At 39.0% G+C, this 14,817-nt stretch overlaps 1 protein-coding gene across 1 annotated transcript in view; it reads right to left on the bottom strand.

The window, feature by feature from the left end:
* UBE2U (ubiquitin conjugating enzyme E2 U) overlaps window positions 1-7,985 on the bottom strand; it is a 33,172-nt gene extending 25,187 nt beyond the window's left edge. The window contains exons 1-4 of the mRNA XM_047082308.1: window positions 7,920-7,985; window positions 6,114-6,195; window positions 5,011-5,103; window positions 506-603 (exon numbers count right to left, since the gene is read on the bottom strand). Of these exons, the coding sequence (XP_046938264.1) occupies window positions 506-603; window positions 5,011-5,103; window positions 6,114-6,195; window positions 7,920-7,985 (339 nt within the window). The remainder of the gene's footprint in view (window positions 1-505; window positions 604-5,010; window positions 5,104-6,113; window positions 6,196-7,919) is intronic.
* Between the last annotated feature and the right edge of the window lie 6,832 nt (window positions 7,986-14,817).

The following is a 14,817-nucleotide window of genomic DNA, read 5'->3' on the forward strand; positions in this document are numbered from 1 at the left end:
CCAAAAGAAAACTTAAGACTGTATTTCTAGAATTGAAACCATCCAGTTCTTTTTTTAAATAAAATATGCATTCTCTCATTGTAAAGGGACCTAACTATCAATTTCACTTTAAAATAATAATCTTTGTAAGTCCCACTTTATAACCTTGGTGTAAAAATGTTATTGATTTACATAAGCTTACTCAAATCCTTCAAACATTTAAATATGCATTGTACATCTTATTCCTTATATTTTGAATAACTGGGAGAGTTCAAAGTATTAAAGAGAGCATTAGGGGTGCCTGGGTGGCTCGGTCGGCTAAGCATTTGACTCTTGATTTTGAGAGTGGTCATGGTCATGAGATCGAGTGGTCATGGTCATGAGATCGAGCCCCACATTGGGCTCTGAGCTGACAGTGTGAAGCCTGCTTGGGATTCTCTCTCTCTCTGACCCTTCCCACTTCTCAAAATAAATAAATAAACTTGTAAACAAATTTAAAGAGAACACTGTATTACTCTGTTCTTACCTGGAGGGTAAATAGAATGCTGCTCAATGTATAGCTTGTATTCCACTTAGCAGGGTCGTCCAAAAAATCTATACAGGCCCGACCAGTATTTTGGTCTACTGTATTGAAATAATACATTAATATTGACACATATAATAAAATTATTATTTATAGTTTATGAATATCAAAATATCACAGGCAAAATCAGAAAGCAAGGAGAAAGCAGAAAAGTATTTTCAGTGAATGTGACTGGCGGTTGATAGAGTGTAGCTGTTAAAAGCATACACATAGATCTGAACATTGACTCCCCTGCTTTGTCAGCTCTGTGACCTTGAGCAATTTAACTTTACCTCTCTAGGTCTCACTTTCCTAATGTGTGAAAGGGGGATACAATGAAAGAAACTATCTTCACTGAAAAGAATTAAAAGATAAAGTACAATACGTTTTATTAGTATATTAAAAACTTTTGTAAATAATAAGAGAAACATTTGTACCCTAATAGAAAAACCTTGCCATAAAAAGCTAAGAAGTGAAAAGAAACTTGTGAAAAGGTGAAAAGAGAGCTGTTGGATTTGACATTGTGTTGTAAAACTATAATAATTATAACCCTGGAGTGGGATGTGAGATTAAACAATGTGATAAAAGCCTTTAGAAACAAATCCTACTATGGGTTACAATTGTTGTATGTTAAAAGTGCAATTATGAGTCAGCAGCAAAAGAAAAGATAATCAACAAGTGTGCAGACTACTCATTGTCCTCTGGTATCTACTCTTCCTTTCTTCCATTTCTTCTGTGATAAGAAGCTCTATGCCTGCCCCCATCTCCATCCCTCTCTGTGATTTTAGATAAATACATGGTTGCCCGCATTTTCCCCAGCCTTTCCTCCAGCAAGATGAGACCATGTAACTAAGATGTAATCGTGGGATATCAGCAGAAGGAAAGTGTGCAACTTCTACATCATATTTCCTGAAGGAAGCTGTTTTGCCCTCTGTGGTTCTCCCCCTTCCCACTGGTCACAGAGTAAATGCCTTACATCCAGAAATGATACTGCATGATGAGGACAGCAAAACCTCTCTGCCAGCTTTGTTCTGTTATATACAGATTGGAAAGATACGTAGAGCTTAGCATATCCCCTGACACAGTTAATTAACTATATCAGTATTTTATTTTATTTTATTAAAAAAGTTTTTGTAATGTTTGTTTTCGAGAGAGGCGGGGTGGGGGGTGGGGGAGAAGCAGAGAGAGAGGGAGACACAATCCAAAGCAGGCTCTAGGCTCCTAGCTGTCAGCACAGAGCCCCACATGGGGCTCAAATTTGCGAACCATGAGATTATGACCTGAGCCAAAGTCAGATGCTTAACCAACTGAGCCACTCAGGCACCTCAGTTAACTAAATCGGTATTTTAAAGAAAGAATAGAGTTAAATATGACAAATAAGACTACAGAACAACTAAAAGAATATTAAAATGATGATTTGATTGTGTTTGGGGAAAGGGTCATCAAAGTTTAAAGATAATTACAAAAATCTCAAAGGACAAGACTAATAGATATGATTACATAAAATTTTTTAAATCCCAGATATAAAAGAGCCAGCATAAGCAAAATTTAAAAATTAGTGACAGAGGGGAATATTTGCAACATCTAAGACAATGTAATAAACATTGCCAAGTCTGACAATTTGCAAAATAAGAAATACCATCAACAGACACGAAAAAATGTTTCACTCACAAATATTCAAAGAAGTGCTTATTAAAATAAAAAAGTGAGATTTTTATAAAATTGGCAAAAAAAAAAAAAAGTCTCTGAAGTTTCCATGCCCAGAATTGGAGAGTGATAAAATGAGAACTTTGTATACAGTTACTGGTGGAAGTGTAAATAGCATCCAGAAAGGCAACTTGGCTTTATGTATCTAAAGACTTAGAACTATAGACAGCCATCTTTTGGAGTTTGGGGGCTAATAAATAATACTCTGCTCCTCCCGAGTTCATACATAATGAAACAGGCCTAACTGTGAAACATCAACTTTACTGTAGGTTAGATCGATATGGAGAATGCATGATCAATGGCTTTAATCAAGCTCCAAAAAAGCCCCCCTGATTTGGACTTAACACCCAAACTGAAGGCCTCCCGTTTCTTGCCTGGAGAAAGTGAGATGGCACCCATTCTCTGGGAAGGCTGGTTGGAAATAAAGTGTTGAGAAAGTGCTGAGACACACGTGTTCAATTTTTCCTCCTATTTCCCCAACAGATAAGTCACTCAAGTAGTGACGGAGGGAAAGACCAGCAATCACAGATGTTCTATACTTTCTCTCCTTGAGACAGAAGCTCTTTGTACTTTGTGGAAATGGAAGGTTTGTAACTATGAGTTAAGAAGACCACCTCCCCCCCCATATTTAACCAGTAACTTCATTTGTGTTTATTTTAAGCAAATAATAGAAAACATACACAATGAATTTTGTACCATAAATTTAATTTTATTCCTTAAAAATAGGGATTTTTTAAAATTACAAAGTAATAATGTACTTGGAAAAAATTATATGAAAGTATATAAAGTAAAATATGAAAACTCCCTTGCCTACTAATGCCACTCTTTAGAATTATTACTAGTTGGTCTATACAAATATACACACACATGTGTGCGTGTGAGTGTGTATATGGTTTTTGTTTTTTCATTAAATGGAATTATACCTTACATGTTATTCTTTGAAGTGTGTTTTTTTTTTCCATTTAACAGTGAATCATCAACATATTTCTGGACATATTTATTTATTTATTTTTTTGATGTTTGTTTGTTTAGAGAGCTCTTGCAGGTGAGAGCAGGAGAGGGGCAGAGAGAGACAGAATTCCAAGCAGGCTCCGCACCGTCAGCACAGAGCCTGATGTGAGGTTCGATCTCACAAGTGCAAGATCATAACTTGAGCCAAAATCAAGAGTCGGATGCTTAACCGACTGACCCATCCAGGTGTCACTGGACATATTTATTTAAAAATATTTGAACACCAGATATATGCCAAGTAGTGAATATTCTTGGAATATAGCAATGACCAAAAAGTCTTGCTTTTATATATCTTCCTTGTTATGTATATAGCTGTAAGATATTTTATTTAAAAATTCCAATATCAATGGACACTGGTGTTTATCTCCCTTTTTACTGTTTCCAACATTGTTATTGGGAACAAACATCTTTAAATATTAAACATACTCTTCCACACTTGTGCTACTATTTCTATGGAATCATTTATAAATATAGTATTACATGGATTTAGGGCAGTTTGTCCTTTATTGCTGATTAGAAACTGTCAAACTGCTTCCCACATAGGTCACACTAAGGTCATCATTATGTCAGAGAGCCCATGTTTGCCTACCCCTACTAAAATTGTGTAGATTTTTAACATTTTGTAAACATAAGCAATGAATCATAATTTTTGTTTTAATATGCATTTATTTTCTTACTAGTGTGGCTGAACATCTTTTTGTGTTTATTTTTGTTACGTTTCTTCTATAAGGTGTTTGTTTATAACTTTTGCCCATTTTTCTATTGCTTTAATTTTTCTTATTGATTCTTAAGTGTTCTTTATATGTTGTAGATATTCTGTTCTCATTGCAAATATTTTCCTTTGGTTTGCAAAAGTCATGTGTTTTGTCTCTGTTTATAATATTGTTGGACATAGAGAAGTTTTAAAAAGTTTATATAGTTTAATGTACCATGCTTTTTTCATGGATTCTAGGTTTTATCATATTTGAAAAGGCCTTCCTCATCAAGCTGATAAAAATTTCTATTAGATTTTCTTCTTTTTAGTATGTAAAACTTTTAGATTTTTGATATATCAGGAATTCACTTTGTATATAACTTGAACAGCATTCTAACTAATTTCTTTCTAAAATGTTAATTTGTCGGGGCGCCTGGGTGGCGCAGTCGGTTAAGCGTCCGACTTCAGCCAGGTCACGATCTCGCGGTCCGTGAGTTCGAGCCCCGCGTCAGGCTCTGGGCTGATGGCTCAGAGCCTGGAGCCTGTTTCCGATTCTGTGTCTCCCTCTCTCTCTGCCCCTCCCCCGTTCATGCTCTGTCTCTCTCTGTCCCAAAAAATAAATAAAAAAACGTTGAAAAAAAAATGTTAATTTGTCAGTGCATCATTTTTTATGATAAAAAAATTAGACCCAACGAGAATATTGAACAATATGAGAATAGTTAAGTTTATCATTTGGTCATCAAAAATGACCTTTGAAGAATGTTTAATAATGCAGAAATAAACATGTCATTTTAAAAACTTCATATGTAATATTTCAACTATGTAGAAAAAATACATACATAGTAAAAAGAAAATAAATTTAAGTGTCGAGATCAATAGCTCTCTGAGTTAGGATTCAAGTTGATAATTTTATCGTGCCTTTGCATATTTTACCCAATAAGCATGCTTACTAATATAACCATAACAAAGTTGTTAAAAAGAAACATTCTTAAACACTTATGAGGAACAAGGACAATAGGGACAGAGCCCCAATGAAGAAATCTCATTTGGTCCTTACCATTTGGATGAAAAGGAATTGTTAAGAATTTCACAACTGGAGGGACTAAATTGTACTCCGATGTAAAATTTATTGTCAGTTGGAAGAATGATCCTATGATAAAGACACAAACATTTTTACAGAAGTGTCATGTGGCACTGATTACCTGAAACCTGAAGTTTCTCTACACGTTAGCCTCCTCAAGGTCCCTGGATTTTTATTTATAAGTAAATTGGATCACAGGGTATATAGACTCCCCTACACAGTATAACACACTCCGCACAATCCAATCCCACTGTGTTTTCAGCCTGCTTCCCATCAACCCTTTTTGCCCACTGACTCCATCCCTTAACACCTGCCTCCTGCACTGTATTGCTCATATTTACTGAACTCACTGTTCCAGAACCATTTCTTGTTGATAAGCTTTTGCCATGCTGTTCACTCAGACTGAATTTCCTTCCTCTCCTTCTAAACCTGACAAACTTTTACCCGTTCTTAAGGATTCAACTCAAGTGTCACTTCCCTGAGAAGCCACTCCTGACTTTCCAAGGTGAAATTAACTAATCACTGCCTCCTCAGCATTCCATTCAAAATCCATTACTATCACGTATTATATTTTTTTTACAATTATCCACTTATGTTTCTCTCCCCTGCTTCACTTGACAAATCTATCTTGTTAAACCACAAAGGAAAAGTGCATGGTCATTAATGTTTATAGTGGCCCAGTCTTCTTAGAAATTTGATTTATGAAAATTTGGGGGGGAAATCACAGAGGAAAGAAGTGAGAGATAATTGTGGGATTTCTGTGCAAGTAGGAATTTTGATAGCTATTCTCTGATTTCATGGAAGGCTTACATGATATTCCCAATTGATATACTTTACTGTGTCTGCTTCTTAAAAGTGTAAGAACATTAACATTTGGCAAAAGGAAAAATTCAAATCTAAAATTTCCATCTATGTTGACAAATGGCAAGAAATTAAGCCACATAATGAAAAAATAACACGTGAATACTTTTAAAATTTAGAGAATTTATATATTATAACCTTATTATATACATGAAAGAAAATAGGCTGATAATGGCATAAAGACTTTTAAAAAGCAAATTAGTTTTGAAAACACAAACCTTGCCAAACTGTATTCTGTAGACCTTGAATACTCGCTCCCCATTCCATCAGATCTTCACTTACAGGAAAGGCAGTGATACCCTTTAATTTAAAAAACAAAGCAAAGTGGAAGATTAAATATCACAGCTTTGAAGATCAGATGTCAAATTACAATGAATTCCAAAAACTCCACGTTTTCTTTTCCTGATAAATTTATTTATTTGTTGATTTGGGGAGATGCTAGATATTGTCTTATTACACAGAAGTTAAGGTAGATTCCAAGAAATACACACAATAGTAAATTTAAAATAAATCATAAGCATGGAAATTGCAAGCGGGACTACAAAGTCAAGACTGAGATGTGTGGCTTATATAAATCAATAGCTAATTTAAGATTTCAAATAGAAAAGAAGGAAAGAGTTGGAAAGCAGGAATTTCTTCAGAGCTTTAAAAAACTATATGGATGCTCTATTGAAGGAATGAAGTAAAAAATTTTCATTAAGAAAAACACAATTCCAAAATTATGCTTGTATATAAAAATAAAATTTTCATATACTTGAGGTACTGTCCCAATGGATGGACAAGAATGTATTTCATGGAAAACTTTATCACTTATGCTGAGGAATACTTAAATATAGTTGACAAACATTTCTGAGCAACCACATCGTTATTAAGTATGTTAAATGCTAGTCTGGATAAACGTTATAATATTTCCATTTTCTCCATTATCTATATTTACATATCACTTCTCCCTTCATCAAATTCTCTTTTACCAGAGAACTACAAAGTTCAGGTAGAGCAGAAACAACATCAAATGTTAGGTTTGTGCATCCGGGATGTTTGTTGTTGGACTCAATAATTGTTCTAACATCTGCAAGCAAAGACAACACTTCTATAGCAGGGGTTGAAACAGAAAAAAAAAACCACTGAACTACACCTGGAGCAACTGTTGGTAGCCCTCTGTGCATTCCCTCTAAGGTGGCTTTCTTTCCATTCTTTCTCTTAAGTACCCCTTCCCCCCCCACTTCCATTTTTAATTCTCCATACCATAAGTGATACATCAGCCTGTGGCACCTATGGACCTCACTGTGGTGGCACTCAGGGCAAAGCCTTCCTCTGTGTTAAAATTATAAAGGAAAGGCACTCGTGCATTATGATAGCAGTTGGTGAAAAGTGCACTAGACAGTGATTAGTAGAACTTAAGACTTAAGAGCAAGGGGGTTTGGAATCAGAAAACCCTATGATAGAATCCTGGGGCCAAATATTTACTGAACCTTTCTAAGACTTAGGTTTCTACTTAATGTAGGTAACAAAACACTACTTAAAAAGAAAAGTTTACTTATTTATCTTAGAAGGGGCGGGGCAGAGAGAGAAAGAGAGAGAGAATCTCAAGCAGGCTCCACACCGCCAGAGCAGAGCTAGATATGGCGCTCGAACCCACAGAACAGTGAGATCATGACCTGAACCAAAATCAAGACTCAGACACTTAACCAACTGAGCCACCCAGGCACCCCAGCACTACTTATTTTATGATATTGTAATTAATGAGCCACAGCCCTGCACCTACTAATTACTACTTGCTATTCAGGGCTTAAATACGCATAAATTACTTAGCATAATATGCTCAATATTGTGAACTGTTATTATGAAGTAATAATAATTGTTATTATTATAGTGTTACAGTGCAATCAACTCATTAAATAACAATGCTGTAGTGGCAAATAAGGTTTAACTAAATTATGCCTTCTAGAATAAACACGGATCAAAATGATTTTTAAAAATTTGTACCCCAACGAAACCCATCCCTCCAGGTTCCCGGTACTTACCTTAAAATTGTTCTCCTTCAACTCTTGGAAGTCTCTTTCCAGCAAGAAGTAAGCCCTGCGGTGCATGATAAGGCAGCAAAGGGCCTGGCACTTGTCCCCACACTCCTAGGGTGCACTCTGAGACAGATGTCTGAGATTACCGGTCACTGTCCCACTCCGACATAAATCTTGTTTTCTAGAGCCCCAGAACGCTGTGTCCTCCCAACAGAAGTGGCTCTAAATTGGACATAAGACAGTGACTTTTTTTTCCTCCTCTGACTTCAAGAAGGAAACCGGGCACGTGCTCAACTGCGGTGTGTGACCGCCGTGCCAGCCCACAGCCTGGTCTCAAGGCAAACTTGGATGAGCACCTGGCACAACCCGTGTCGTCCGTGCGGGCGGCGAGCGGGAGAGGTGTAAGCGCAGGGCAGCGTGGGGCCCTCGTTAGTCGGGTAGTTTACGTTTCACAGGTGTAACTGGGGGCCCGCTTCGCAGGAGGTCGCAAATCGGTTGCCAAGCAACAGAACCCTGAGGGAAAGGAGTGGGGGAGTTTGGCTGCCCTTTATCCAATCAGCGACCGGGGCAGGCCTCTGGAACGCTTCGCAGCCAATCGTCCAACAGTTTCACTTTGACAGGCCAATGAGATCTGTTGTCAAGACAACAACCCCCGCCCCCCACGCCAACTCAGTCCACCAAAGTGGACTGTACCCAATTAGTGTAGAGGGTGGGGTAAAGTCCCAGGATCTTTCAGAAGCCTTCACTTGCAGTCCTTCTCTGAAATGCTTTCACTCTTTGAATATCAGAAACTGGTAATAAGTAATCACTACATACAAGTCTGAGCTTATTAATCATAAGGTATATGGCAAGCTATCATTCATAATACGTTACAAATGTTACTATGTCTTCAAACCCGACAGTTACCTTGGGAGGATTCTCCGGGAACAGGGAAGTATTTCAAATGTATCAGGTTCCCATCTTGTGCCATAGGGTTTTGCACTACTTTGCCTTCTCTAGACATTTACCACATTCCTTCCACCCTTTTCCCTCACCACTTTTCCTTCACTCGTCGTTCAGATTTAACTTCGCCCTCATGGAATCTTTCTTTTGTGATCCTAGAGGACCCTGTGTTTACCTCCTCGTTAGCATTTATCACACTGGATCACAACTGCCTGTCGTCTTCTACAGCAGACTGTGAGCTACTGAAAGGTGCTCGCTTGCCAGTGCCGACTACAGAAGTTGACATCATTGTTCAGAGTACCTTCTGGTTAGCTAGTTATTTAGCTAATTTTACAGAAACTGGCTATCAGTTAAATTAGTTCATGCATTCCACAAACATTAAGGACTTCTTATGTGCCATGAAAACAATTCAAATGAAGTGACTGCCTTTATGTCTCCTTTATGCTTTATGGCTCCAGGATACAATAAAGTACACAAAAACAAAACAAGTATACAAAACAAAAATCATAATTTCAGATCGCAGTAGGTGCTGGCTAGACAGTAAAAGAGTAATGTGACAGAGAGTGCAGTAGGTAGTTAAGGGTTAGATACGGTGGTCAAGGAAGGCCTCTGTCAGGAGTGGTTTTTGAGATGATACCTGAAAGATAAGATGAAAAGGATCCAGCTTTATGCAACTGAGGGCAGATACTTCCAGGAAGATGAAAACACAGTAGTTATAGTCAGGGAAAAGCTAGGCTTAAAAAAGGAACCAGGGAGGGCTAGAGAGAGTAGAGGGAGATATAATTAGGGTGGGGCCCTCCCTACATGATGGGAGGTTTGGGTTTTATTTGAATAGCCATGGGGATCCATTCAATGGTTTAAGCCAAAGAGAGTCATGCTCTGATTTCCATTTACAAAATTTCTCTGGCTGCTTTGTGGAGAATGGATTGTGGGGAAGACAGTTTAGAAGGCTCCCATGGTCAATTTCATGTTCAGGTATGATAGCTTACAGATTCCCAGCAATGTATTAATTTTACTAACATTGTAGCACAATAAAATGATTTTATTCTGTTACATAAAACTGACCATAAAAGAATTTTTCCTATTAAAATATCAAGTAGGATCTAAGATCAAACTTTTTTGGCTTTTATATCCAATAGATTTTAACTTGGACCTTATAGGACTGTGAATGTAGAGTGAAAGTGAAGACAGGACGTTTCAGTGAGAAGAGAGTATACTCAATTTGAGGGTTTAGCTAGATTTCTTGATGATATCATGGTGGTCCTGTGGCTCCTTTGACCCTGTAGGGGAACACTGTGATAGTAACTGCATAATCCTTTGTCTTTTCTTTACAATTTTGTTCTAGGGAAAATTATGTTAAGGTAAAAGGAAAAGGTAAAATTAAAACACTCTTTGTTCTGAATTTTTAGAAATTGGTATTTATACGGGTAACTTCAGTGCAATGAAAATCAAGTTGGTAGATTCTCATATGACCCCTAAAGTTGATATTACTAGCCTTGATTTCTCCTCGGGACTTCAGCCTCGTGTACTCAATTGCCTGCTTCTCAGCCAGCTGTTTCAAAGACATTTTAGATTCAAAATGTCCAAAAATGAACTAAATACCTTTCCTCCTCTTCACTAGCCTCCTATTCCATTTTGTTCATCCAGTTTCTCAAGCTGGAAATCTGAAGTTCCCCTCTGACTTGTCTTCCTCATGACTCACCTTCAAGTACTCAACCAGACCTGCTGCTTTTCTAGCTTCTTCTCGAGCCTTATTACCAGTACCCAAGTTCACAGCCTTGTTATTCTTGCTAGAACACAGAGCATCTTTATACTATACTCTCTGCCTCCAGACTTGCGTGTCATGATACCTCACAGTAATGTATGTAAAACTAACATGTGATCATGTAATTCTCTGTTTAAAATACTGCAAAAGATTCCCTTCACCACCCCAGCTTACCCTGCCTACCTCCATTTTCGGGGTTTTAAATGTGGATTGACTTCTAAGGGTATAGATCTGGGGGCTGTAATTGTGGGCCACCTTGTATTTGCCTGTATATCTGTATGTGTGCACATAGGCTTTTTTTTTTTTTTTTTTTTTTGTAGAACAGGGTCAGGGAATTCATTAATTTTAATTATCACCTGTGATGTAAAAAGCTTAAGAGACCATGCACTATAGAATTAAATCCAAGCTTCTTAACATGGCACTGCAAAACTTCCATGATATTTTTCCTATTGACCTTTCCTTTATTGATGCCCATTCTGCTTCATATTTGAAACAGCAGCACTGAACTGATTGTCTTTTCCCTGTATCACCTTGCCTAGGCTCTCTACCTGGATTTTCTTGCTCTTCTTTATCTGGCTAACCAGCTCTTACAGATTGCTGAAAGACATCAATTCCTTCTCAGACTCTTCCTAAACCACCATGATGGGTTATGTTCTCATTTAACCTGGGCACATCTTTGTGGATTGTTACCACATTATTTTGAAATGATCTCTTTCTGGCGTTTTCTTCCTCACAGAATGTAAATTCCTAAGGGCATGGAGACCTGTTTATTCATCACTGAATTCCCAGCACCAAGCACCTGGCTCAGGGGGGCAACACTTTCTGCTGATTGAATTAAACTTAGCAGATAAAAAATTGGGGGGTGGGGTGGGCAGGAGAGTGACCCTTTCATGACAGAACCAGATGTAAGCAGAAGAAGGGGTTTGCAAAGATGGGGGGGTGGGCGGTGGGTGATTTAGGGGAGTTTGTCTAGCCCCATGGGAACATAGCAGGTTCAAGTTGGGAGTATAGAGACAAAGTAGACAATGGAGCAGAAGAATCAGTGACAGCAGGAGCCCATGGAGCAGAGGGGCTAGAGAGCTGCAGGCAGGACATAGATTGTAAACGCAATCCCCAGGGCACCAAGAGGAAGGCATAGGTACTTAGAAGGGTCCACAACCAGTGGGCCTCAAAGGACAAACAGGTTAGAACTCCTGGAACTGTTTTGGGAATGAAAATGCTAAGAAATACAGAGCTTCCTGCCAGTCGGCCTCTGGAGGCTTGGCCCTATTGGATTTGGAGGTACTAAAAGGGATCACAGTTGTACTTGCTGGCTGTCCATCATCCTGTGTTGTTATAATTCCCTTAGCTCCTGTGTGGATGGGAGACAAGCTCTGGTTACAGAGGCTCCTGAGCTAAGCAGAACTGGGGCTTTGGTAAGGGGTAGGAGTGTGATGTGTGTGCATACATGTGCAAGCATTCAGCATGTGGGTAGCGACTGGCTAGGTTTGGTCTCGCATTAATAGCAGCAGGAGCTGGAAACTAGTAACATCAGCTGTACGAATATCTGAGTCTCTTAAAATTGCAAACTTCTAAGTAGAGGTCCATCTGAAAATATTTTTCTTTGTATAGACTCACCTTCCATTTATTATAGCATATATTTTAATAAAATTTCCCCATACATGATAGCACTGATGTTATGTCCTTGCCACTTCTCCTAAGCCATGTTCTTTTCTGCCTTGTTCTTCAGATGTATTGTTGTGGGTGTTTGTATTTTATTTATTAAAAAAAAATTTTTTTTAACGTTTATTTGTTTTTGAGACAGAGAGACAGAGCATGAACAGGGGAGGGGCAGAGAGAGAGGGAGACACAGAATCCGAAACAGGCTCCAGGCTCTGAGCTGTCAGCACAGAGCCCGACGCGGGGCTCGAACTCACGGACCGTGAGATCATGACCTGAGCTGAAGTCGGACGCTCAACCGACCAAGCCACCCAGGCGCCCCATGGGTGTTTGTATTTTAGATAAACCAACACAATCAGGAAAATAAATCCCATCTGTAGTCCTTCCACTGTCTTTTTGTTTAGGTCTATTGATTTATTTTGAGAGAGAGAGACAGAGAGAGAGAGAGAGAAAGAGAGAGAGAGAGAGCACTCAAGCAGGGGATGGCCAGAGAGTCATGAACCGTGAGATCACGACTTGAGCAGAAATCAAGAGTTAGACACCCAACTGAATGAGCCACCCAGGCGCCCCTCCACTGTCTAAGTTTATTAGTAAGTCTGGGTAAATAATGTGTGCTCTCGAGACAGACCTGGGTTGTATCCCAAGATACCTATGTTTTAGTAGTGGCATAGCCTTGAAAAAGTCACTTAGCCTCCCTCCCTGTACCTGCATTTCCTCACCTGTAGTATCCAGCCAGTAATAACAGCTACTTCTCAGAATCATTGTGAGGGTTGAAAGCAGTTAATGCCTGCTGAGCGCTCAGTCACTGGCTGGGGTGGAGTGATAGTCAACACCTATGCTGACCATGGGCTGGGCACAGGGTCCTATGTGTTTCATGGTAATTCATTTCATCCTCAGAAACGACTCTGTAAGGTAGGTACTATTTTGATTCCAATTTTTACAGATGAGGGAGATACACAGTCACACAGCTGGAATGCAGCAGCCAGGACGCAACCCCAGGGTATCTAGCTCTGGAGTCCATGCTTTTGACCACTAGGCTACCCTGCCTCACAAATGTTTCATGTTCTACCAAGTGAGCTCTCTGGGCTTCTTTAAAAAATTATTGCTACTTTTGGGGCACCTGGGTGGCTCAGTTAAGCAATTTTCCAGCTGAATTTCTACTTGTTTGCTTTCTGAGTTTTCCTCCACTAAAATGTAAACCCAAGAAAGCTGGACCATTGCTATATAATAAAATAATGTCTGGTATGTAATAAAGGCCCAATATAAATCTATTAGCTAAATGTGTACTCTGTCTTTTCTTTTAGATTATAAATTCATTAAGAACTCAGTCTGACTTCTGTAACTTTTTTAAATGTTTATTTATTTATTTTGAGAAAGAGAGAAAGAAAGAGGGGGGTAGAGAGAGAGGGAGAAAGAGAACCCCAAGCAGGCTTTATGCTGTGAGCGTGGACCCAGACACAGGGCTCTATCCCAAGAACTGTGAGATCATGACCTGAGCCAAAACCAAGAGTTGGTCCCTTAACTGACTGAGCCTTAATTCCTGGAACTTACAAATATGTAGCACTCTGCATGCAGCTGCAAAAAAAAAAAAAAAAAAAAAAAAAAATGTACGAACTACAAAATAATTATTTTTACATTAACTTATTACTTTTGAAAATTTAAGTTGGACAATAGATTTTATTAAGTCCTACTATACACTTTTTTTTTTTTTTTTGGCTTTCTCTTTCAGTCTTTCCCCTTGAAAGTAGGCCTAGAGGATTGAAAGGAGAAAAGTTGCATTACATTTCTTATGGTTGGCAGAATTCTTTTTTTTTTTTTTTCAACCTTTTTTATTTATTTTTGGGACAGAGAGAGACAGAGCATGAACGGGGGAGGGGCAGAGAGAGAGGGAGACACAGACTCGGAAACAGGCTCCAGGCTCCGAGCCATCAGCCCAGAGCCCGACGCGGGGCTCGAACTCCCGGAACGCGAGATCGTGACCTGGCTGATGTCGGACGCTTAACCGACTGCGCCACCCAGGCGCCCCGGTTGGCAGAATTCTAAGATGACCTTCAAGATCTCCACCCACTGCACACTCCTTAGGACTATGAATATGATGTATTTTACTCTTGCAATTAAGTTAAATGGTGCAGTTGATTTTAAGAATGGGTGAGCCTGACCTAATCAGGTGACCCCTTAAAAGAGACTGGACTCTTCCTGAAATCAGTAACTGAAAGCGTGAGAAGGAGTCATTGTGAGGGAGATTCCCTTCTGCTACTTTTGAAAATTAAGGGAGCTATGTGGCAAGGAATGTGGGCAGCCTCTAGAAGCTGACAGTGGCCTCTGGCTAACATCCAGTAAGAGAATAAAGGCTTCAGTACTACAACCAGAAGCTACTGAATTCTGCCACAAACACATGACCTTGGAAGAGAACCTGAACTCCAGATCAGAATTCAACTTGGCTAACACTTTGTGAGACCCTGAACAGGGGATTCCATCATGCCATGCCCAGATGGGACCAACAGGACTGTGGGCTAATAAATGGGCATTGTTTTCAAA

This window comes from Lynx rufus, unplaced genomic scaffold (genome assembly GCF_022079265.1).
Source record: "Lynx rufus isolate CCGP_SWC_20201006 ecotype Redwood Valley unplaced genomic scaffold, mLynRuf1.p SCAF_2, whole genome shotgun sequence".
NCBI classification, from domain to species: domain Eukaryota; kingdom Metazoa; phylum Chordata; class Mammalia; order Carnivora; family Felidae; genus Lynx; species Lynx rufus.